The sequence below is a fragment of the Salmo salar genome, chromosome 01, assembly GCF_965601325.2.
Source record: "Salmo salar chromosome 01, fSalSal1, whole genome shotgun sequence".
NCBI lineage: Eukaryota > Metazoa > Chordata > Actinopteri > Salmoniformes > Salmonidae > Salmo > Salmo salar.
Genome location: NC_138291.1, coordinates 149,489,988 through 149,516,704, shown reverse-complemented (window position 1 = coordinate 149,516,704; position 26,717 = coordinate 149,489,988). Strand labels below are relative to the sequence as shown.

At 44.5% G+C, this 26,717-nt stretch overlaps 1 protein-coding gene across 6 annotated transcripts in view; it reads left to right on the top strand.

The window, feature by feature from the left end:
- LOC106565572 (colorectal mutant cancer protein) overlaps nucleotides 1-26,717 on the top strand; it is a 140,205-nt gene that overhangs the window by 78,110 nt on the left and 35,378 nt on the right. For all 6 annotated transcript variants that reach the window (XM_014132856.3, XM_014132848.3, XM_082955340.1 and 3 more), the window contains 4 exons: nucleotides 7,411-7,553; nucleotides 10,201-10,343; nucleotides 13,946-14,109; nucleotides 17,738-17,944. In XM_014132856.3, coding sequence (XP_013988331.1) covers nucleotides 7,411-7,553; nucleotides 10,201-10,343; nucleotides 13,946-14,109; nucleotides 17,738-17,944 — 657 coding nt within the window. The remainder of the gene's footprint in view (nucleotides 1-7,410; nucleotides 7,554-10,200; nucleotides 10,344-13,945; nucleotides 14,110-17,737; nucleotides 17,945-26,717) is intronic.

Genomic DNA, 26,717 nt, shown 5'->3' with positions numbered 1-26,717 from the left:
GGAGAAGGTAGCAAAGAGCTTCCTAGGGTTAGAGGCAGATGCTTGGAGTTTAGAGTGGTAGAAAGTGGCTTTAGCAGCAGAGACAGAAGAGGAAAATGTAGAGAGGAGGGAGTGAAAGGATGCCAGGTCCGCAGGGAGGCGAGTTTTCCTCCATTTCCGCTCGGCTGCCCGGAGCCCTGTTCTGTGAGCTCGCGGTGAGTCGTCGAGCCACGGAGCAGGAGGGGAGGACCGAGCCGGCCTGGAGGATAGGGGACAGAGGAAATCAAAGGATGCAGAGAGGGAGGAGAGGAGGGTTGAGGAGGCAGAATCAGGAGATAGGTTGGAGAAGGTTTGAGCAGAGGGAAGAGATGATAGGATGGAAGAGGAGAGAGTAGCGGGAGAGAGAGAGCGAAGGTTGGGACGGCGCAATACCATCCGAGTAGGGGCAGAGTGAGAAGTGTTGGATGAGAGCGAGTGGGAAAAGGATACAAGGTAGTGGTCGGAGACTTGGAGGGGAGTTGCAATGAGATTAGTGGAAGAACAGCATCTAGTAAAGATGAGGTCAAGCGTATTGCCTGCCTTGTGAGTAGGGGGGGAAGGTGAGAGGGTGAGGTCGAAAGAGGAGAGGAGTGGAAATAAGGAGGCAGAGAGGAATGAGTCGAAGGTAGACGTGGGGAGGTTAAAGTCACCCAGAACTGTGAGAGGTGAGCCATCCTCAGGAAAGGAACTTATCAAGGCGTCAAGCTCATTGATGAACTCTCCAAGGGAACCTGGAGGGCGATAAATGATAAGGATGTTAAGCTTGAAAGGGCTGGTAACTGTGACAGCATGGAATTCAAATGAGGAGATAGACAGATGGGTCAGGGGAGAAAGAGAGAATGTCCACTTGGGAGAGATGAGGATTCCAGTGCCACCACCCCGCTGGCTCGATGCTCTAGGGGTATGCGAGAACACGTAGTCAGACGAGGAGAGAGCAGTAGGAGTAGCAGTGTTATCTGTGGTAATCCATGTTTCCGTCAGTGCCAGGAAGTCTAGGGACTGGAGGGTAGCATAGGCTGAGATGAACTCAGCCTTGTTGGCCGCAGACCGGCAGTTCCAGAGGCTGCCGGAGACCTGGAACTCCACGTGGGTCGTGCGCGCTGGGACCACCAGGTTAGAGTGGCAGCGGCCACGTGGTGTGGAGCGTTTGTATGGCGTGTGCAGATGAGAGAGAACAGGGATAGACAGACACATAGTAGACAAGCTACAGAAGAGGCTACGCTAATGCAAATGAGATTGGAATGACAAGTGGACTACACGTCTCGAATGTTCAGGAAGTTAAGCTTACGTTGCAAAAATGTTATTGACTAAAATGATACAGTACTGCTGGCTGGTGGAGTAGGCTAGCTAGCAGTGGCTGCGTTGTTGACTTTGAATGTGTAGCTGGCTAGGTAACCTCGGTAGTTTCAGTACTACACCTTGTCATGATACAAAGCAACTTTGTAGCTAGCTAGCTAACATAACACTAATCAAGACGTTCCTTGTAGTGTATTTAGTTTCAACAATGCTGCTCGTCGGTAATAGTTGGCTGGGTTAGGAAAAATGGCGTCGCGGGGGACGGAAATAGCTGGCTAGCTAACCTCGATGGCTGGCTAGCTAACAATTATCAAGCTATGACAAAGACAACTAAGTAGCTAGCTAGGTAACACTGCACTAGTCAAATCGTTCCGTTGTAAAGTATTAGTATCTACAGCGCTGCTAGTCGGTAACGGTTGGCTAGCTGGCAGTGGGTTAATGATGACTAGGTGTGTTGAGTAAGTCTGGCGCCGCGTCGCGGCTGGCTAGCTCACCTCGATAATACTCAAACTCAAACTACACAATTATCTTAGATACAGAGACAGCAAAGACAACTATGTAGCAGGCTAACTAGCACTAACACCACACTAATCAAGTCGTTACGTTGTAATGTAATAGTTTCTGCGGTGCTGCTAGTCGGTAGAAGTTGGCTAGCTAACAGTGATGACTAGCTAGCTAGCAGCTAGCAGTGTTGACTACGTTAGGAGGACGAAGATAGCTAGCCTCGATAATTACTCAGTTACTCTAAACTACACAATTATCTTTGATACAAAGACGGCTATGTAGCTAGCTAAGAAGAATTGCTCAGATCAAACAAATCAAGCCGTTGTAATGTAGTGAAGTGTAATATTACCTGTGGAGCGAAGCGTGGTGCGACTGCTCGCTCCAAACCGGAAGAGTTATGTATATGTATATACAACAATTATGGCACAGCACTGGGCTCGAACTCTCAACGCTTAGACCAGTTCACAATTGTCTATCAAGCAAGGAGAGTACTTGAAGATACAAAATGGAAACAACAGATTTTATTTTATTTCATTTTATGCTTTGCCCAAACCATAGCCCGAACCTTAACCACTAAGAATTAATACCTAAACTAACTTTTTGAGTTGTTTCTGTTTTAACCCTGTAACCATGTGGAATTAACCCTGTAACCATGTGGAATTAATGGGTCAAAAATCAACGTTCATCCAATTACGTGAAATTATAAGATCAAGTTGCCGACGAATCCCCGTTCCTGTTGCGTCATGCTGATGGTAGAGTCAGGATTTGGTGTAAGCAGCATGAGTCCATGGCCCCATCCTGCCTGGTGTCAACAGTACAGGCTGGTGGGGTGGTGTAATGGTGTGGGACATGTTTTCCTGGCACACGTTAGGTCCCTTGATACCAATTGAGCAACGTTTCCATTCCCCGTAGAATTCAGGCTGTTCTGGAGGCAAAGGAGGGTCCGACCCAGTACTAGATGGGTGCACCTAATAAACTGGGCACTGAATGTATATTCACATAGACTCATGTTCATCGTTGTATTGGACAGTCACTTAGCTAAGCTACCCATTCAAAGTACCATGGCCAGGACATTGGTGTAATGCAGTGGTTACCAGCACCACTCCATTTATAAATTACAAATCTTAATAATAATTCTGTCTACAAGCCAGCTGCAGCGGATCTCTCATGACCCATAAAAACCACTGTAAATAGTTCCTCTTTCCTGCACCTGAGGATTAGACCTCTGGTATGGAAACATTCTTTTGTAGGGTTATCTTTGCATAATAACCTAAACTGCTAAATCATTTTTTATTTGTTTAACCTTTATTTAACTAGGCAAGTCCGTTAAGAACAAATTCTTATTTACAATGAAGGCCTACCCCGGCCAAACCCTCCCCTAACTCGGACGACGCTGGGCCAATTGTGCGCCACCTAATGGGACTCCCGATCACGGCCGGTTGTGATACTCCCTGGGATCAAACCCGGGTCTGTCGTGACGCCTCTAGCGATGCAGTGCCTTAGACCGCTGCGCCACTCGGTCCCCCAATGATGGATATTAAAGAACTACAGTTAAAAGCTGTGATGGAATTGAACTGGCTTCACATGAGTGAGATTTATTTAGTTTTTTGAAGAATATCCTGGAATAGCTGACATTGCACACAGGCATTTGAATTGAATGGCTCATCTATTACCATGCGTCTGGAAATCCCCTCCTCTTCCCCCAAAACACCCAGTCCATATGCTCCAATCAGAGTACATAGAGAAGAGGTGCAGAAGGCTGATCATTTTTTTGTGGTTACTATCATTCTAGCATGCTCGAAATGACCTGCTTTCTTTTCAGCTGTCGGTTATCACCTTCCCATAACATTGCATTGTCTTCAGTGTAATGTTATCGTCCCAGTGACTGGTATTCTCTGTGACCTTGGGTGTGTATTAGAGGAGAAGGAGGATTTAATTCCAGCTCTGGCTCTCTGGATACCTGCTCTCATACAGTGCTGAGAGACTGTAAGCTTTACTTTTTTAAATGAAGAGGAAATAGATTTTGGGATAATTTGGCATGAAGCAACACACCCCATATGTCACTGGAACCAGGAACGTCAGTAATCATGCCAACTGCTCTGCTTCGATCTGCTTTGTAGTTTTCCCGGTCCCAGTGTTTGGCACGGTCTCTCTCAGAGGATGGCGTTTTGGGCTTGCTTGGTGTGTGCGAGAACGAGAAAGGGGGAGAATGCTTGTTTATGGAGAGAATTATTGGGTGTTTATGCGTTTGTGTAATGGAGCGAGTGTGATAGAGGGAGAGAAATAGAGAGACAGATTGTGTGAGTACCTGTTCTATAAACGCCCTGGCCCCTCTCTCCCTCTCTCCCTCTCCCCCTGGACCTTCAAACAGACGCTGGTTCAAAGAGCTGTGGAATACCTCTGGTGGCAGCTGAATCAGCTATGGGTATTTACCTAGTGGCGGCGGCTGTAAACAATATCTGGTACTATTATTTGTGTCAAATATTAATGCTAGAAACATTCGTTTTTTTATTTTAGTTTCCCATCAGTTCCACTGGAGTTAGATGAAGAGGGATAGACCATTCGTTTTAAGATAAAGAAATGGCATGGAATATACTTGCCGTTGTTGTTAGATTCCATTGTGATTAGGGTTGGCGGTATCAACATTTTCTTATCGTCATTACTGTCCTTCTCGCATCCCGGTTTAGTACATAAGGGGTCGCCAAAAAGGGTCTGGGTGCCTATTACCAGAATGCTAACAAAATTAGAACAAGTAATGGCGAATTTCCATGGAAGCTGCTAGCTAAATATACTAATGAGCGCAAACATAAATAAACTAATTGCAAAGACCGGCAGTCCAGCTCATAAAGTTATACATATATAGGTAGGAGCTACCGAATGTCATTTTTGGTGAGTTTGGACATTTACAAGCGAATGTGAATGAGAGACATTGTGCAAACGAACAGAGTTTTGACGCATGCTTGTCTGAAGCAAGAACAGTACTGGCTCTGGAGCAGCATGTGTACGTGTTATGTCGGTCTGGAGTCGGTGGGGCAACGGGCCTGCTTGCCCTGCTCAGAGAGGAAGGGGGAGGAGCAGACCGGCCGAGAACGAACAGGAGAAAAAACGCAAGGAAATCAAGATAGCAGTGGCAGCTGTACAGATTTCTCAAACTCTGCAGAAAGCTAACTCTATGATGCCCCGTCTCAAGATTAACTTCCAGCAAAACATTAGGAAATGTAGCTGGCTACGGTCTTTCGATGATAATCATTAGAAATATGGCCATGTATTGTTTTTCATTGTGAGCTCATTTATTTTTTTGGGCTGCCAGACAAATAGCTTTGCACTTCTGTTGTCATCTGCTGAAAATGAAGCTATTTTCTGCCGAATGTGTTGCACAAATGTTTTCTGTGAAGGAAAACTATAGTTGCACGTCCCAGATCACTCTGTTGAAGCACCAAAAAACACTGTTGGCACTATGCGACCCTTGTCAATAGACAGCTGGAATCACCTGCTCCCGCTTTTCTCCCATTGTGCTATTTACAAACAAACACACTGTGTGACCTGACAATGGCTGACTGGAAGCTGCTCTTTGTCACTGCAGCTCTCCCTGGGGCAGGGGAGCTAAAGCCACTCAGCTCTTCTAATTGTCACCGCTGGCCAGTTGACTGGTAGACTCCTGACTCAACACATAGGATAACACACACACACACACACACACACACACACACACACACACACACACACACACACACACACACACACACACACACACACACACACACACACACACACACACACACACACATTGGGGCTCTGTCTCTGCGTGGGGACTCTGATGGCTGTGTCAGCCTGAGGCTCATATCTCGTCACCTGAACCCCTGACCTTTCATACACAGATGGTTTTGTTTAGGGTGAAGTACTGACTACCCAACCTTTTGATCTATTGACCTATGACTCCCACTCTCAGAATCCTGGGGCTGAGACTTATTCAATGGGGCTCTAGTTTAGAAGGTCGCGGAACGATTCCACACGACCTCATGTTCCTCATGACAGAGGTTTATGTCTTTTCATCATGTAATTCTATGACATTTTTTACATTCTTTTGGCAGTGTAATTTCTGTATGCAAAAACATAGGAATTATTTTCATGACGTTAAACCTTTGTGAATAAGTCCATAGTAGTTGTATGGGACCGCTTCAAATCAAGTAAAATTGTATTTGTCACATGCGTCGAATACAATAGGTGTAGACCTTACTGTGAAACTCTTACTTACAAGCCCTTAACCAACAATACAGTTTTAAGAAAGTACCTATCAAAAAAAATGTAACAAATAAAAGTAACAAATAATTAAAGAGCAGCAGTAAATAACAATAGTGGGGCTATATACAGGGGGTACCGGTACAGAGTCAATGTGCGGGGGCACCGGATAGTTGATGTAATATATACATGTAGGTAGAGTTATTAAAGTGACTATGCATAGATAATAACAGAGAGTAGCAGCAGCGTAGAAGGGGGGGGGCAATGCAAAAAGTCTGGGTAGCCATTTGATTAGATGTCCAGGAGTCTTATGGCTTGGGGGAAGAAGCTGCTTAGAAGCCTCTTGGTCCTAGACTTGGTGCTCCGGTACCGCTTCCCTGCAGTAGCAGGGAGAACAGTCTAATGACTAGGGTGGCTGGAGTCTTGGACAATTTTTAGGGCCTTTCTTTTCAGTCTCCTGAGGGGGAATAGGTTTTGTCGTGCCCTCTTCTCGTCTGTCTTGGTGTGCTTGGACCATGTTAGTTTGTTGGTGATGTGGACACCAAGGAACTTGACGCTCTCAACCTGCTCCACTGCAGCCCTGTAGTCCACAATCGTCTCCTTTGTCTTGTAGTGGTTTTAGTGCTTGATTAATGTCCAATTGTATAAAGCACTAGGCAGACCCCTCTTTGTCTGTCTTTGTTTCATTTTCACGTTCAACCTCCTACGCAGGCCAGGAAAGGTCATTCTAAGGTCATTCCTGGAAGCATAGTATGACACACACACTCAAGCCAGATCTCACTCTCACACACACACACACACACACACACACACACACACACACACACACACACACACACACACACACACACACACACACACCTCTTCTCCCCCTTCACTTGTAATATAGCTGAGTGGAAAGCGGATACCTTTCCCTCTCTCCCAGCCTCTGAGCTCAATGTGGACAATCCCCAGAAAAGCCCTTAGGCTTGACCTTGTACACAACGGTGCAGTGTGTGTGTGCATTTGTACGCCAGAGACAACAATCTGGCAACCCAGCAGAGAATTTCCTCTGGATTTATTCCCATTCCAAATTACACGCGACTGTGTAGAAAGATACCTTTTGTTTAAATGCCATTGTCCACACTTCAGCATTGAATGGGCGTCATTGTTATGGGTTTTGAATGGTGGCTTTTTACAATAACATGATTCAATCTCTAAATTGTGATGTCAGTTAAGAAATGTTGGATGTTTCCAGATTGCATTCCTTTCAAAATTCCCAAATAACAGAATAGGTTGCCTCTCAGATATCAAGGCATTAGCTCAGTGGGATAACACGGTCTTGGGTTAATGTGTATGCGTGTGTTTTGTCAGTGTGAGCAGTCCTATCTGATGCGGGAGCATGAGGACGTTCAGGAGCGGACCACCCTACGATACGAGGAGAGGATCACAGAGCTGCACAGCATCATCGCTGAGCTCAACAAGAAGATAGACCTGCTACAGGGCTCCACCATCAGGTGGGTGGTACACACAAATGCACACTCACACACACAAGCACACACATACATGCGCACATTGGCAGGTATGCAGACTAGCGTTGGGCGATATGGCCTAAAAATCATATCTCTATTTTTTTTCAGACTTACGGGCAGTTCACGATATATATCTCAATTAAAAAATATATATATGTTTTCTCTAAATACGCGTCGTTGTACATTTAAAGGTCAAATACACTGCATTTCAAAGAGTCAGCAATAATCTTATGAATTCAGGGCTTGTGAAATTATACCTAGGCTAAATATAAGCCTTCCACAACCATAAGACCCACTAATCATTCAATGTTATCAGAATAGTTTAACCTGTTTTTTTTGTTGTTGCAATAATCACTGATCTGGCTTTCACGTCTGTCTATGAAAATGCCCTATTTTGTTAGAAATGTAACTAGAACCAAGCATAATGCACATTCACAAGTAATGACTCACTTCCTGTAGCAGGCATTAGGCTATAGAAAATTAAAACTGGTCTCATCAACAATCTATCAAGCCCAGGTGCTAGTGAGTAGCCAGCTAATCTGTATATTTCAAGTTTAACCAACTTGGATCTATGTTAGCTAACAAGGTAGAACAGTTGAATTGTTATGAACACACTCTTCTGTCCATCTCCAACTGTTTGAACAGCATGCTAGCCTGTCCACTTTGTTTGGATGTTGAAATCATGTGGCCTACCTTATTTCTCAGAATGAGAACGAGTTGCCAATTCCTTATATAATTGTGTTTTATGCTTATTGCACATTTATAAAACACAGACTAGATAGCTAGTATAATAGTCTTTAGCTAAAATGCTGTTAGTGGTACCCCAATGCAGCGCACGACAAACTGAGCATTCATTTTCCAGAATCAATGTTCTCGTTTTAGTAGTGTCTGCTATGCATGCAACTACATGAGTAGTTGAGACATAAAAATGGTATCGTTAGAAAAGGTAACTTCTCTATTACAGTAAAATAATGTCTCAATGTGTTTCGGTGTCCATGTGGACCAAACCTCAAACGCAAATAGCGTGTTGAAACTGCAGAAAGGAAAATATGATCTCTCAACTTTGTTAATGTGAGGGGGGACGGGCTGTGTGTGCGTGTGTGTGTAAACCATAGAGGAAGAGGTGAAGTGAGAGGTTAAAATCTGTCCAAAATAAGGCCAATGGGTTTATTTTGGACCTAAGCTTGTTGCCTGCCGGTAGGAGACGTGCATCTCGTCACTATACACGGATCACTGGTGTAAATGGGAAGGTGCACACAGCACAGAGGAGTGACGGAGACGAGACCAAAAATACAACATGAGAACAAGCGGACATTAACGCTCAAAATAACAGGCATTTGGACTATTGCGCAAAAACATACGTTCAAATTAATCAAATTAATTTCATATATCACCAAGCCCTAATGCAACACACACACACACCACCTCCACCCTCAATTCCCTTAGGTACCCTAATTGTGCCTCCCTTTGATTAGAATCCCTTTTTAGTACCCTTTTGTATAACTCTCTTCCTCCGTTGTTTACTTACTGTAGTGAAATGAATTTGCGTCAGAGGCCTCCTAAATGGGTTTTTTTCCCAGCTCAAGTGCCCTCTCCAGCCCTCTCCACAGGTGCTCAGCACACCGATGTGCACCGGAACAAACCCCTCTGACATAACAGGCATGGTTTTGAGTGCTAAGCAGGAACATTAATCAAACAATTCATTACAATCAACTCAAGCATGGCAACCCCCCAAAATTCCTCCATCTCCAAAATGGTGTACTGGTTTTTGATTAGGTTCATTATAAAGTCTGTTTTCTTTCATGCTCTGGTCATTTGTGTGTGTATGTGTTTGCATAAACTGTGCCATGCCAATTCAGTGTATCCTGCGACATGTTGTCAGACCAGCACATAAGTCTGTGAGTCAGTACTTTCTATTTGCCGACCTTGTGAGAACTCTGCGATGTGAATTTACGGCCTGGCTATCTATTTCACAGACGTACAATAAAGATTGTATCAAATCAATGAAATGCATTCAAACGACCATATAATTCAGATCTACTGCCAGGACTTGACGTATCAATGTTTGGTGGTAGCAGCAGTGAGGTTGTCTGTGCAGTACTACTTTCACCAATAGAGTTTATTATTTCAATATCACATACATACGGAATATTCACATAGTCCTATATGCTTGTGCATATATTTAAATACTAATGCCGAGAAGTTCAGACAGGTTCTCATCTGAAGCACGTACTGTACATATGCACACACACACACACACACACACACACACACACACACACACACACACACACACACACACACACACACACACACACACACACAGTATTCACACCCCTGACTTATTCCACATTTTGTTGTGTTTCAGCCTGAATTAAAAATGGATATATATATATTTTTTAAACCCATCTACACACAATACCCCATAATGACAAAGTGAAAGCATGTTTTTAATTTATTGAAAGTGAAATACAGAATGTCCTACCCATCTTGTTGCCAGATCTGTTTATGCTTTAGCCGATGTCATTTGCCATGACAGCGTTATTCAAGCACAAACATATCTGGCAACAAGGCTACTGTCATATCTGTTGGACCTAACTCAGACATAACTTTGTGACCCTCTGTCCCCCAGGGAGGAGGATGAGTTTTCGGAGCTGCGTTCGGAGCTCAGCCACAGCCAGCAGGAGGTCAACGAGGACGGACACAGCCTGGACCAGGACGGGGCGTCCGTCTCACTGCCTGAAAACCACTCCACCCTGGTGACCGCCGACATGGGTAAGGAAGAACCCAATGTGCCTGTCCTGCTTGACTGTATATCACGTTAAGCTAAACCCATGTACAATCCACTCCTGATAACGGCACGTTACTTAACTGCAAACTCTGTTTAAGAGCAGTGAAGTTCACCCAGACCCGATTGCATTCTTTTGACTTGCTCCAAATATCTTCATACTCCGTTTTAGTGGAGACATTCACAACAGTCCCAAGCAATTGCATTGATCAGGAGTTGGTTCTACACTACCAGTAGAATGAATGCACACTATATATACAAAAGTATGTGGACACCCCTTCAAATTAGTGGATTCGGCTATTTCAGCCACACCCATTGCTGACAGGTATATAAAATTGAGCACACAGCCGTGCAATCACCGTAGACAAACATTAGCAGTAGAATGGCCTTACTGAAGAGCTCAGTGTCTTTCCATGTGGCACCGTCATAGGATGCCACCTTTCCAACAAGTTAGTTCATCAAATTTCTCCCCTGCTACAGCTGCCCCGGTGACCTGTAAGTGCTGTTATAGTGAAGTGGAAACAACTAGGAGCAACAACGGCTCAGCCGCGAAGTGGTAGGCCACACAAACTCACAGAACGGGACAGCCAAGTGCTGACGCCGCCAAATGCTAAAAATCATCTGTCCTCGGTTGCAACACTCACTACCAAGTTCCAAACTGTCTCTGGAAGCAACGTCAGCACAAGAACTGTTCGTCAGGAGCTTCATGAAATGGGTTTCCATGGCCGAGCAGCCGCACACAAGCCTAAAATCACCATGCGCAATGCCAAGCGTCGGCTGGAGTGGTGTAAAGCTCGCCGCCATTGGACGCTGGAGCAATGGAAACAAGTTCTCTGGAGTGATGAATCACCCTTCACCATCTGGCAGTCCGACGGACGATTCAGGGTTTGGTGGATGCCAGGAGAACGCTACCTGCCCCAATGCATAGTGCCAACTGTAAGGTTTGTTGGAGGAGGAATAATGGTCTGGGGCTGTTTTTCATGGTACGGTCTAGGCCCCTTAGTTCCAGGGAAGGGAAATCTTAACGCTACAGCATACAATGACATTCTAGATGATTCTGTGCTTCCAACTTTGTGCAACAGTTTGGGGAAGGCCCTTTCCTGTTTCAGCATGACAATGCCCCCATTCACAAAGAGAGGTCCATACAGAAATCGGTGTGGAAGAACTTGACTGGCCTGCACAGAGCCCTGACCTCAACCCCATCGAACACCTTAGGGATGAGTTGGACCGCCGACTGCGAGCCAGGGCTAATCGCCAAACATCAGTGCCCGACCTCACTAATGCTCTTGTGGCTGAATGGAAGCAAGTCCCCGCAGCAATGTTCCAACATCTAGTGGAAAGCCTTCCCAGAAGAGTGGAGGCTGTTATAGCAGCAAAGGGGAGACCAACTCCATATTAATGCCCATGATTTTGGAATGAGATGTTCGACGAGCATGTGTCCACATACTCTTGGTCATGTAGTGTATCTACTGTCACTCTACTCTTTATCACTAATAACTGCTTTGATTGGTGGCTCATTTGAATCATCTCTCCCATAGAGAGACTGTTCCCTATCTGTGTATGTCCTCTGTTGATGGATGGCCTGTTACAAACCAGTGGCTATAGGGTTGATGGCACACAATACACATTTATAGGCTTCTACAGGAGCAGTTATGTGTGTGTGTGTACGTGTGTGTGTGTACGTGTGTGTCTCTGACAGAGTGAGTGTGTGTTTGTGCACTCTCCCACAATGGAAAATTGATTCAGCACTCTGCTAAATCAATTTTCCATTGTGGGGGAGTGCACAAACACACTGTTGGGTCTGTAACAGAACCATTTTGCCCAAACAACACTGCACTGCACGGCAGTTCCTTCAAGAAGCTATTAATACTCCGCTCTATCAGTGGTGCTGAGAGCACCCAGCAATCACTTGTCAATGGTAAAGAGCTTAATCGGTTTCTCGTATTCATCATCCTCAACGTTTAGCAGAGTGCTAGAAGAAAACCATTTTTCAATCTTCGCAGTCCTTTGTCCCTGGCTGTAGCCGGGGCAATCTTATCCCCACACGAACAGGATTTCACCAGTCAGGAAATTGTTAAGGAAACAAATTCAAGTTTTGTTCATCTTCACGTTCCTTCGCACTGTGCTAATTGCATTTGCATTGTTGGCAGAATCTGCACTTAAGGGGGGCACTTGGGGAAATACATCTGCCACTCTCCACATTTTAATTTCCCACACAATGTACCCAGGCTCTGTTTGGTCCTGGACAATAATAATCATCATCTTCATTATTATTTTGGATGCAATATGGAAGCAGATGCTAACCATCGACATGCATGTCGTTGCTGCTTTGCAGGGATTGTATTAATATGCTAATTGAAATGAGTTTCCGATGAGCTCATTTGATTACCTCTGGAGATAAGAAGTTGACAGAGTGAATAGTGAATAGGGAACGGAAGCTCTGAAAGTGATGATGAAGCTTTGGTTGGAGCTAGTTGCTTGTCTTGCAACCCCAGGGTTGTGGGTTTCATTCCCGCAGGTGTTAACTGTAGGTCGCTGTGGGTAAATGTACGGAATGACAATATTGTCATAATATATCATAAAAAAGAATGGTCCTGCTTGTATCTTCATCACTGTCTTTCTCTCAGATAGTTATGTGGTGTGTTATTGTCTCTGAACAGAAGATGTGTGTTATTGTGCTCTGAACAGAAGATGTGTGTTATTGTCTCTGAACAGAAGATGTGTGTTATTGTCTCTGAACAGAAGATGTGTGTTATTGTGCTCTGAACAGAAGATGTGTGTTATTGTCTCTGAACAGCAGATGTGTGTTATTGTGCTCTGAACAGAAGATGTGTGTTATTGTCTCTGAACAGAAGATGTGTGTTATTGTCTCTGAACAGAAGATGTGTGTTATTGTGCTCTGAACAGAAGATGTGTGTTATTGTCTCTGAACAGAAGGTGTGTGTTTTGTGGTTTAATCAGTGTGTTACTAGCCTGCAGCATTCCTCCAGTCAGCCTCAGGCATTCAGTTAAACCATTAGCATTTAGCACATGTCACTAGTTTTATTTATTTATTTTATTTTACCTTTATTTAACTAGGCAAGTCAGTTAAGGACAAATTCTTATTTTCAATGACGTCCTAGGAACACTGGGTTAACTGCCTTGTTTAGGGGCAGAACAACAGATTTTTACCTTGTCAGCTCGGGGATTCGATCTTGCAACCTTTCGGTTAGTAGTCCAATGCTCTAACCACTAGGCTACCTGCCGAATAGTACACAATACATAATCACTCTGCTGCTATGCTAACAAGGTCAACTTGCTCATGCAGACTACAGTAGTTGTGTTGTTCTTTGCACATTGAGATTTGAACTATTTTCTCCTAGGTCTGTGTATCTGGCTCTAGCCCTATTATTTCTCCCTGTATCAGGCACCCTGGCATTCATTCATCTGATACCAGATCAGTTTATTTGACCCCGGCCCTGGGCTTCCTCGCTGTAGACTACTGCAGTGACCTCAACTCTGTTTTCCTGACATTACATTAGGCTTTTAAACATTGATCTGTTCCTAGACCAGTTAAATCTGACCCCGGCCCTGTGTTTTCTCCATGTAGACAACTGCAGTGACCTGAACTCGGAGCTGCAGCGGGTTCTGACGGGGCTGGAGAGCGTTCTGTGTGGGAGAAAGAAGAGCACATGCAGCCTGTCTGTGGCTGAGGTGGACCGCCAGATAGAGCAGCTGACCACCGCCAGCGAACACTGTGACCTCGCCATCAAGGTGAGACACCAGGAAATGACTTGCGGCGAAGACTGAGACCCGTTCTAGAAAATCAATTTCCTTCCTCATTATAAACACAATTAATTGGGAGTTAATTACCAGTAAAGGATGATAAAGAGTGGACAGAGTGAGAAAAAAACAACATGCAGGATAGATGAATACAGGTGAACCCAATACTGGTGTGCAAACCTCTCCTATCAAATGCATTCACAGACACTGTAAGTAAAAGAGAGTGAGATGAGTTATAATAACACACACTGTCATATGATGTTGAACTGTCCTGCTGGAAAACCTGAGCCACTTCCAGTAATCAGTCAGTAGGGGTCCTGGGGTGACCCTGGGTTGGACCCAGCAGTAACCAACCGCCTGTCTCAGCCTGGGGGCCCGGGGCCTGTGTGAGTCAGACTGATGTCAGCCTAATGTCTGACTGATGGGGGCATGATGGTGGTCCCCACGGTGATGCCTCAGCTCTGGTAATGGAACCCTGTCTGCCTAGTTGTCGTCTTCGCAGCGATGTGAGTGCCAGCAGTCCTGAGAGGAATTCAGTCTGCTAGCTATCGGTTTCCTCGCAAAATGATTATACAACACACACACACACATTGAAAGATGAGGGAGAGATGGGGGGTGAGAGAGGCAGAGTGAAGGATGTAGAGAGAGCAAGCGATAGACTGAAGGGAGCTCCTTCCCTCATCCACCTAGTGATTTCACTGAATATGAGCTGACGGCTCGATGGAAATATGTCCTTGGCGTTAAGACTACTAAAGGCTTAACAGACAATCACCATCACTGGAGTTCCTTTAATGACAGTCACAGCCCACTGTAATGTGGGAGAATGGATTTACTTGGCTTTATTTTTATCAACCTGAATCGACCTCCATCACAAACAGGTCTTTTTCCTGTTTCAGCATGACAATGCCCCCGTGCACAAAGCGAAGTCCATACAGAAATGTTTTTTTGAGACCGGTGTGGAAGAACTTGACTGGCCTGCACAGAGCCCTGACCTCAACCCCGTGGAACACCTTTGGGATGAATTGGAACGTCGACTGTGAGCCAGGCCTAATTGCGCAACATCCGTGCCCGACCTCACTAATGCTCTTGTGGCTGAATGGAAGCAAGTCCCTGCAGCAATGTTCCAACATCTAGTGGAAAGCCTTCCCAGATGAGTGTTATAGCAGTAAAGGGGAGACCAACTCCATATTAATGCCCATGATTTTGGAATGAGATGTTCCATGAGCAGGTGTCCACATACATTTGGCCATGTAGTGTATCTACATTTTCTAACAAACAAATTGAACTTGGCTATCAAATTCAGTTCGTGATTCCAAAACTGAATCCTAAATCCTAAAACGTGATGTGAAAGAAGTCATTGAACACTGTTCTTGTATTTAATTTCTCTCCCTTTTGTTGGCTGGTCACAGTGGACACAACCAGTGCTAATCGATTAGGATGAGGACAAGAGCTTTCTCCTTGGGCTTGAAAGAGAGGATATCGAGCTGGCTTTTTCCATTATGAATCTGACCTCACTTAATCCTAATCCAATTACATTTTGTGGGAAGAAAAATGGACGCCTTCGCATTTCCAGTTGAGGCTTAATCCCAAACCGATCCCTGGAGTCGTCTCTAGACTGAGTTGTCCTAATGGTGTCTCCCTCACAAAAACATATCTAAAATAACGGAATGTATGTAATTTGATAGAAACAATTATTATCCAATGAGTATGAGAGGTGGATCGGATACCATTTGTCCTACACCGACCTATCCAGTCCTTTCAGATTTGCGAGGAGTGTCAGCCAAGGGTCTAGGGATGGGTTTTGGATTGGGCCATGGTATCCCGTTGTGAATGTGGGCCCAATACATTACCATGTACTAAGCCTATTAATAGATATTGGGTGTTCATTTGGCACAGACAAGGTTAAGTTACTCCATGTTCCATAGTGGTAGTTGGGCTTCTAAAAGAGTTTTGATGCGGTTGATAAAGCCGATCCAGACGATGTACTTTATATGATATAAAGCACATAGACACCATGCCTTCTTAAACCCACCAGAATCCGCTACCATGAAGTCTGAAGTTTAACAAGAGAGTGTGAAATACATATGTAAAGTGTTTGAGTGTTTAAAATGATTTATCAGAGTGAATTCAGGACATATTGGACCAGACTCTGCTAATTGGGGGTATTTCAGTGCATTTTCGAATATGTTAAAGATTTCAGATGTTCTTCGTTAGAAATATATCAACCTCGAAAATGTGTACTGCTGTAAACAATGTATTAGTTCAAGCCAATACTAGGCCACAGAAATAGAGACTATTCTATACAGTACCATCACTGTGGCTTATCTTAACCATGCTGGGGTAGACTTGGGAGATTGAGTGCTGGGCTGGTCTGGGATCTACAACAGTCAATGAGACTTGGGATTTCATTCTCATTCCCTTCCTCATCCTCATATTCCCTCTGTCTGTCTGTCTGTCTGTCTGTCTGTCTGTCTGTCTGTCTGTCTGTCTGTCTGTCTGTCTGTCTGTCTGTCTGTCTGTCTGTCTGTCTGTCTGTCTGTCTGTCTGTCTGTCTGTGTCTCTGTGTCTCTGTGTCTCTGTGTCTCTGTGTCTCTGTCTGTGTCTGTGTCTGTGTCTCTGTCTCTGTGTCTGTCTCTGTGTCTCTGTGTCTGTGTCTGTCTCTGTGTCTCTGTGTCTGTGTCTCTCTGTCTGTCTCTGGCTGGCTGTCTGTCTCTGTGTCTGTGTCTGTCTCTGTCTCTGTGTCTGTGTCTCTGTCTCTCTGGCTGTGTCTCTGTCTCTCTGGCTGTGTGTCTCTGTCTCTGTCTCTCTGGCTGTGTGTCTGTCTGTGTGTGTGTCAGCTGAGAGCGAGATGGAGGGATGAGAGGGCTAGCTGGATGGAGGGATAAGAGAGATTGACGCTCCATGGTGGAGGACAGATGAAGGCAGGACTCAGGCCTGTCTCTAAGCCCACTACACACCTATGAATCACTCACCAGAGATGAGGATCTGTAGAGGCAGACATGGCCATAGACTCCATCCCTCTGCCATATCTCTCACGCACACACATGCGCACACACATACAGTTATACACTCTGAAATATGGGCACTTTGGGAGATCAGGGGTTTGTTCCACTAGATAAAAATAGAAAAAAGACACATGTACATACATCATAGTCTAGGATGCTTGTTCTACTCGTGTAAATTGAGACACATGGTGTAGGGCTACACTACCCACAAATGATGAACATGAAATTGGTGAACTGTCAGGGAATATCCTGTGTGAAAATGTATGTGCCTGACGTGTTTGATACTTTTGTTTTGTCTGTCTCACTTTTGTTTTGTCTGTCTCACTTTTGTTTTGTCTGTCTCTCTTTTGTTTTGTCTCTGTTCTTTGTTTACATTTTTCTCATTCATTTTTCTCATAGAATTTTCTTCTCTTTCTTGGGGCTACTTCAAGATACCAAAAGGTTCTTCTTTTTGATGCCATTTTCATTGACTCCCAGAGAAACCAGAGTCATTCACATTAAGTTACTAGAATTGTGACCATGTAATCACAATCTCAACACTATACATGCTGCACTGTAAAAAGGCGTGCCATGAAACAACATCCCCCCCCTCTGTCCTTTCCTCTTTTCCCCAGACGGTGGAGGAGATCGAAGGGGCCCTGGGCCGGGACTTCTACCCCAGCCTGTCGGAGGAGCGGGTGCGCTGGGAGAAGGAGCTGGCAGGCCTGAGGGAAGAGAACGAGAGCTTGACAGCCATGCTGTGCTCCAAGGAGGAGGACCTGAACCGCACCAAGGCCACCATGAACGCCATCCGGGAGGAACGAGACCGCCTGAGACGACGGGTCAGTCAGCTGGGTCCCGTTTATATATGTATTATTCTTTTATTTTTATATATTTTTTTATTTTATTTTCATTTGGTCATTTTGTCTGGAGCGACTCACAATAGAGTTGTGTACCTAACATCCTTTCTATGTGACCGTGTTGGTGGCTGATAAACTGGGATGTAAATGTTGCTTATTACTAAGGCAGGTGTAATAACATTTTGATTACCTCTAGCCCATAGCAGAAAATACATAGTGATACATAGTACCTAGTATCTAGTGAGGTGGAAGGAAAAAAGAAGGGGATCAACTTAGCAATGCATGTTTCTCAGTTTTCTTTCTATGTTTCATGTTTTTATTGGCTCTCAAAATAGTGGTGTGAACTTAAGCCTGTTGCCAAGTCTCCAGTAAACGTGTCCTAGTGTGAACCTGTTCTAGGCAGAGAACCAAGACCTGAATCAAAGAAATCTCTGCAAAGAGGCTCTAAAATGTAATTATGGTCCACCATTTCCATTGTTTGATTGAGTGATGAGCGGCCGGGGATTGAAATATAGACATGATCTCTGATGCCTTGTCACTAGGCCACTGCACTGACAGACACGCGCGCATACCATTTCTAATTACAACATGTTTATTCAGGGACGTCTGAGGGAGAAGAAGACATTACTGGGCAGGAGTGGTCAGACACATGTATTTATCCACACTTCTACAAGAATGAACCCTTTGAATTCTCCAGCTGCAAACTGAGATCTGCTGTCTGAACCAAACAATGGTTCCCCGGTTAGGACCGGCCTCCAAATGAATACGTAGAGCACTTTTAGACACATAATCAAATCTGGCGTCCTCCTAAAGCTTGCTGAAGCTGGTTAGTGCTGTAATGCAATTGAGTCTTTTTATGAACTAGGGTACCAGTAAGGATTTCCTACACTGGACAACTTGTTACAGCTGTTGATAAGTCATTGAAAATAATCAGCACTAGTTTTTCATGTCATTACTTTAAGATATAAGGGGGATCATAGCTATATTCAGTACAATTCACGAGTTGATTTAAAATCTTTATCATGGTTGGTGTCTTGATGGAGTGATAAGTATAATTATTTTGTCTTTATCTCTTGTGTTCTAGTACTGTCAAGATGCAGGGCAATTTGTGACTTGTTTTGGTCATCAGTGGCTCTATTGGAGGGGGAGTGGTTTCACCTCTCCTAGGCAATCAGCAATTAGTACAGGAAGGTGTGCTTTCCATCTCTGCTAAGCAATTAGTGTTAGTTCTTCAGTCTCCCCTGGTTTCTCAGCTGCGGCTGTAAGTGGCGGTTTTGTCGCAAAACTAAGACCGTTGCCGAAACAAAGACTGTTCTACCGAGTTGTTCGAGGAAGGAAAGAGAGGAAGGCTCCACACCACTCTCTCACTTGAGTATCTTACCTAGTTATTTATAGATGGTCTCATTTTGCTCTTTTGTAGCTTTATCAACTGTGTGTGTGTTTTCTATACCTGTTTGCACCTCTCCCTGTAGGCTTCACAGACTCTCCCCCACCCCTTGGCTGCAACCCTTCTAGTTTAGTGTACCCTGCGCGTACAACTCGTGGAATTTCTGATCTCTGGCAGCGTTTGGAACTGCCGATCTTGGGTCAAGAACGCCGAGTTCATCTCAGCCTATGCTGCCCTTCAGTCCCTTGCCTTTTTGGCCCTGACGGAGATATGGATCACCCCATCTCCTCATTTGAATTTCATGCTGTCACTTGTCCACTCAAGCTTAACATTATTGTCATGTATTGCCCACCAGGTGCCCTTGGAGAGTTCCTCAGTGTGCTTGACACCTTGATAAGCTAATTTCCTGATGATGGCTCACCGCTCTTCGTACTTGGCAACTTCAACCTCCCAACGTCTGCCTTCAACTCGTTTCTTTCCAACTCTCTCTTTCCCCTCCTTGTCTCTTTTGACTTCACCCTTACCCAATCCCCAACAACTCACAAGGTAGGCAATATGCTTGACATCATCTTTACTAGAGAATGTTATCCTACTAATCTCACTGCAACCCTACTCCAGGTCTCTGATCACTACTTTGTTTCCTTTTCTGTCTCCCTTTCCTCCTACCCTAGCCACTCAGCCCCTACCCTGATGGTCATGCGCCATCGCAATCTTCGCTCTCTCTCTCCCAATCCTTCTCCATCCTGTCTCCTGATTCTGCCTTGTCCACCCTACTCCTCCCTTTCCACATCCTATGACTCGCACTTTCCTCCCGGCCGTCTCAGCCCTCCCCTCCTTCTCCGTGGCTGAGTGACTCATTGCGAGCTTACAGAGCACGGCTGTGGGCAGCTGAGCGAAAATTTAGGAAAACTTAACTTCCGGAGGACCTATCATCCTTTCACTCCCTCCGCTTTACCATCTCTTCCTCTATATCTGCTACTAAAGCCACTTTCTATCACTCTAAATGTCAAGCTTCTGCCTTTAACTGTAGGAAACTATTTTCCACCCCTCCCTCCTCCCTCTCTGCAGATGACTTTGTCAAACACTTTAAAGAAAAGGTTGACGACATCAGCTACTCATTCACTCAGCCTATTGAGTCCACTGGTCTCATTCACACAGAACTACCCTACGCTTTGACCTCTTTCTCCCCTCTCTCTCCAGATACCATCCGGCAACTATTGAGGTCTGGCCGCCCGACAACCTAGCAGCTTGACCCCATCCCCTTCTCCAGACCATCTCTGGAGACCTTCTCCAATTCCTCACTTCCCTCATCAACTCTTCCCTGACCACTGGCTGCATCTCCTCTGACTTCAAAATGGCCCGAGTTTCTCCCGACACTCAACTCATCTGATTTCAAAAACTATAGACCTGTATCCATCCATCCTTTCTTTTCTTTACCAAACACTTGAGAGTGCTGTCTCTGATAAAATGTCTCATTATCTCTCTCAGAACGATCTTCTTGGCCCTAACCAGTCAGACTTCAAGACGGGTCACACAACCGAGAGTTCTCTTCTCTGTGTCAGAGGCTCTCCGCACTGCCAAAGCTGACTCTCTCTTCAGTTCTCATCCTCTTAGATCTATCCACTGCCTTCGACACTGAACCATCAGATCCTCCTCTCCACCTTCTCAGAGCTGGGCGTCTCAGGCTCTGCACATTCTTGGATTGCATCCTAGCTGGCAGGCCGCTCCTACCAGGTGACGTGGAGAGGATCTGTGTCTGCACGACATGCTCACACTACTGGTGTCCCCCAGGGCTAGGTTCTAGTCCCTCTTCTCTCTATGCACCAAGTCACTCAGCTCTGTCATATCCTCACATGATCTCTCCTATCATTGCTATGCGGATGACACTCAACTACTTTTCTCCTCCCCCCCTGCTGACACCCAGGTGGCGACACGTCGCTCTGCGTGCCTGGCAGATATTTCAACTTAAATGTTGGCCGACCAACTCAAGCTCAACCTCGACAGGACGGAGCTGCTCTTCGTCCCGGGGAAGGCCTGCCCACTCAAAGACCTCTCCATTACGGTTGACAACTCCGCATTGTCACCCTCCCAGAGTGCAAAGAACCTTGGTGTGACCCTGTCGTTCTCTGCAAACATCAAAGCAGTGACCCGCTCCTGCAGGTTCGTGCGCTACAACATCCGTAGAGTACGACCCTATCCCACACAGGAAGCAGCACAGGTCCTAATCCAGGCACTTGTCCTCTCCCATCTGGACTACTGCAACTTGCTTTTGTCTGGGCTCCCTGCTTGTGCCATCAAACCCCTGCAAGTTCTCTCATGTCACCCCGCTCCTCCACACACTCCACTGGCTTCCAGTCGAAGCTTGCATCCGCTACAAGACCATGGTGCTTACGGAACAGCTAGAGGAACTGCCCCTCCCTACCTTCAGCCTATTTTCAATCCCTACACCCCAACCCAAGCACTCCGTTCTGCCATTTCAAGTCTCTCGTCCCTTCCACCCCTACGGGTGGGCAGCTCCCGCCTAGCCCAGTCCAAGCTCTTCTCTGTCCTGGCACCCCAATGGTGGAACCAGCTTCCCTCTGAAGGACAGCAGAGTCCCTGCCTGTCTTCCGAAAGCATCTGAAACACTACCTCTTCAAACAGTATCTTAAATAATCCTCTTCCCCCAACCCCTCTTTCTAGCTCTAACTCTACTGATAGCTACGTTATTGAGATTTCTTTCTATTCCTGTGATATGTGGTTGTCCCACCTAGCTATCTTAAAATTAATGCACCAACTGTAAGTCGCTCTGGATAATAGCGTCTGCTAAATGACTAAAATGTAAAATGTATGGCAGTGTAAATTGTCATTTGTAAGAATCCCATATCTAGCTGTCAGACAGTGTTTTTGTATAGAGGTTCAGATCGCTTGAACCCTGTAAGAATCCCATATCTAGCTGTCAGACAGTGTTTTTGTATAGAGGTTCAGAAATGTAGTGTAACTACATAACATTTCGTGTCTCCTTAGCATGTTTTAACATGTTTTCATGGGCACACAAATACAAAATAATGTATGCATTGCAAAATTGAATGCTTCTAACCGAAAGATTCACATACTTAACCTAAATCGATACGGTCATTAATGTGGTTCTTTATATAATTATACATAATACTTGTTGGATGTGCATTTGGTGTCCAGCTGATTGGTTACGCCGTGATATTTTCACACATCTTCTGATCCAGGAAGGAATTTTCCCAATGACAGTCAAGTGATGAACAGCTGTTGTGATAACGCATGCGATGCAACAACAGCCCAAGTGCTGGAAAAAAGTTGATTGCGAGGAATGTCCAGAATTTTTTGGTGTCTCACACCGGTGAATACAGTTGTGCCTGGATCTACACTGAAGAAAAATATAAATGCAACATGTAAAGTGTTAGTCCCATGTTTCATGAGCTGAAATAAAAAATCCCAGTTTTCCATACGCACAAAGCGTATTTGTTGTGCACAAATTTGTTTATCCCTGTTAGTGAGGATTTCTCCTTTGCTAAGATAATCCATCCACCTGACAGGTGTGGCATATCAAGAAGCTGATTAAACAGCATTATCATTACACAGGTGTACCTTATGCTGGGGACAATAAAAGGCCACTTTAAAATGTGCAGTTTTGTCACACAACACAATGCTGTGTTGAGGAGTATTTCTGCCTTTTAATAAAGCCCTTTTGTGAAGAAAAACTCATTCTGATCGGCTGGGCCTGGCTCCCTAGTGGGTTGGCCTGGCTGACAAGTGGGTGGGCTTATGCCTTACCAGGCCCACCCCTGCCCAGTCATGTGAAATCCATAGATTAGGACCTAATTAATTCATTTAAATTGACTGATTTCCTTATATAAACTGTAATTCAGTAAAATCTTTGAAATTGTTGCATGTTGTGTTCATATTTTTGTTCAATATAATATCCCTAGCGAATTGATGTTGAACATCTGTTGTCTGCTTGATTTACAGCAGGCTCGTTAGATTTAACAGAGAACGCTTCAAGGTAATGAGTTCATGTCTTCAGATGGTTTTGTGTAGGATAGACTATCGCGCAACACCCTATTCCTATTAATTATTCTGAATATAATGACAACAAATGACATAGCCTAGTGGGTTTATTCTAGTGATGGGTCGTGCTTATCAGAAGAGCCAAATATATTTATAAAAAATTAAGATATGAATAATCAAAAGATTTAAATGAATAGAATTAACTAATTCAAATGACGAAAAAATAAATAAAATAATATAGGCCTAAATGCTCAAGCACACACACATTCATTCTGACTGTCTGCTCAGACTAACAGCCTCACCTGTTGTTCCTGTCAATCAGACACGCAGTGTCAACCAATGAACCAAAGGTGCGTGAGGGAGGGCCGAGCCAACTCACTCACAGTCACACACTTAGCAGCCGAGGAGAGAGAGGAAGGACCGCTGTGAAAACAAAAGCTGGAAAATGAGTCGGAAGCACAGTAACATTTGGATGCATTTTAATAATGTACACAATGTTAGAGAACAGTGTAGAATTTGCCAAAACAAAATCTCATATAATGCCGGTTCTACGCACAACCTACACCGGCATATGCAAACTGTGCACCCAACTGTGAAGCTAGCTGTAGCGGAGCTTGGAGAAACTAGCGGGCCTGCTAGTGATAGTGGTGGAGCCAGCACCTCCACACGTGGAGATGTATCCACTCAGTCAAGTAGGCCTACTCCTCAACCCACAGCAACGCAGTCTTCTATGGACCAGTTTATGCCAAAGTCTATGTCTGTAGCAAAACAAGGCCAAATTTGAGAAATTATAGCAATAGTCTAAATCCAATGTACACAATTCCAAGCAGGAAAACCCTTTCAAAATCACTTATTCCACAACTGTACGAGAGAACACAGGCTTCAGTGCAGGAAAAAGTCCAAAAAGCACTGCAGTTTGCCTTACCACTGACTGCTGGACATCAAGGGTAACCACTTCTTACATGTCAGTTACATGTCACTTCATTGAAGATTTTACGATGTCTAGCTGTCTTCTGGACTGCTTTGAGTTCAGCGACAGACACACCTCAGAGAACTTGGCAGAGGAACTGTTGAGTGGCCAGAGAATGGCAAGTAGCTGGAAAAGTGGTCTGTTGTGTTAGCGACAATGCAGCTAACATAACCAAAGCCATGAAAATGTTCAAATGGACCCATCATCCATGTCTTGCCCACACAATCAACTTGGTTGTAAGAGATGCTCTGAAGGTGATGAAGCCCACTGTGACAAAGCGAAAGCAGCTGTGGAATACTTCCACAGGAGCACAGTAGGTGCTGAAAAACGAAAGTCTACACAACGCCAGATGGGGATGCCTGAGCTGAGGCCTAAACAAGACTGCACTACAAGGTGGAATTCAACATTTTATATGTTGAAGCGGTTTCTTGAGTCAAAGGATGCCATCATCTCTACCCTGGCCATTGTCAATGCACCTGTTGATGCTCTGACCCAAGAGGAATGGGAGGTGGTGGAGGAGGTCTGCAGAGTCCTGGAACCCTTTGAGCAGGTCACTGTGGAGATCAGTGAAGAGGTACAGTAAGCAGTTATTACTACATCATTACGTAATCCAGTATTATATATAAGTATGAGCAGTAGATGAGAATCAGTAGACAAAACATGAACCTGAACTAATAAGTTACTGTTCTCTCTTTTCAGCTATGCGACAGCCTCAAAAATGATACTCCTGTGTAAGGGTCTGCAGCGAATCACAGCCAGCCGCCAGAGAGAAGCAAATGTAACCACAGGACGTGACCGAGTTGATGGACACCCTATGTTCATCAATGGACAGAAAGTTCCACAGAATGGAATATAATCACGTGGTATCAGAAACCGCTGCACTTGACCCCAGGTTTTAGTTAGCCTTCAGTGATGCCAGAGCGATTGATGAGGCTCTTCAAAGAATAACCTCAGCAGCAGGGAGGGACAGCCCCAGCAGTCAGCTGGCTCAGGCACCAGGGCAATAGGAAGAAGAGGGATCAGATGGAGCAGAAACACCAGCAGTAGTGCCACAAATGTCTGATGAGAGAGCAACTGGGGATGCAGCACGAAAGAATCCCTCAGCAGATGCCGTAATGGAGGTCTGATCCTATTTGGAGGAGCAGATCCTCTGAGCTGGTGGAAGAACAAGGCCTCCGTCTACCCACGGCTTACTAAAGTCATGACCAGGAGACTGCATAGTGGCCACATCCGTTCCCTCTGAGAGGGTCTTCTCAAAAACGGGACAAACAATTACTGAGTGAAGAAACCGCATCAGCGCCTCAAGTGAGGCAGCTTGCATTTCTGAATGCTAATCTCTCATAAAAGCAAAATATGGTCAGCATTGCTATGTGCTGCTAGTTATAACATGGCAATGAAGAAGAGAGAGAAAAGAGGGACCAGTTTAATGTTTTAAGTGGGATGCTGCAGTTTTGCACATTTATTTATTTTTCTTTGATATGGTGCAATATTCTATTATGCTGTTCAGATTGTATTAGTTTTGAATTGTTAGATTTATATGCACTTTGTTTATATACATCAAAAAGTTATACTTTAAATGCAAATGTTTAATAGCATTCTTTTTCATAGCAAACCAATGCATTTTTAAAGAGAGTATGAGTATGATTTCATTTAATAATTTAATTAGAATTGTTTTAACACCAATCGTAGTCAAACTATCGCAAACTGTTTGACTTGAAAATATACAAAACATATTTTTTTTAAAGAGCCGTTTGGGAGCCAAAAGAGCCGTCTCTTTTTGGTGAGCTGAGCCGGAATGCCCATCACTAGCTTATTCACAATATGATCTGGTAATGAAATATAACAACAAATACTTTTAGTTTTCCATGTTAGACCTGCAATTTTAAACAATACAAGGGGCTTGAAGTAGCCTACTTGAATTTAGAGCTCAGAAATTCAAGTACTGGAATAGGCTTGCTTGAAAATCTGACATTTCCTCAATTTTGGTGCTTAAAAAGTTATTGTAATTATTGTAGCCAATTTTATAAATTCTCCTACACCCTTAAATGTATCGGTTGTTTTCAGTTTTGATGTGGCCGCTTTTGTTTGTTTACTGCTACTTCATATGAAGGGTGTTGCGCTACTCTGTTGCAGTAAAACCAGGTGAGGTTATTATGAGGACGACAACATCTAATGTTGGCTTCAACTTGGCTTTCCATACAAATCCTTCCATTAAAAAAGGAACCTGGTTTTTGGTCACTTCCTCATTAAAAAAACAGCAATGGTGAGATTCAAATGGTGAGATTAATGCTAGAGTCATGGCTTTATTACGTGCGCCTGCGATTGCCACATAGGCTACAGAAAAATCTCCATGCATCCAATCTATTTAGTCAGGCAAT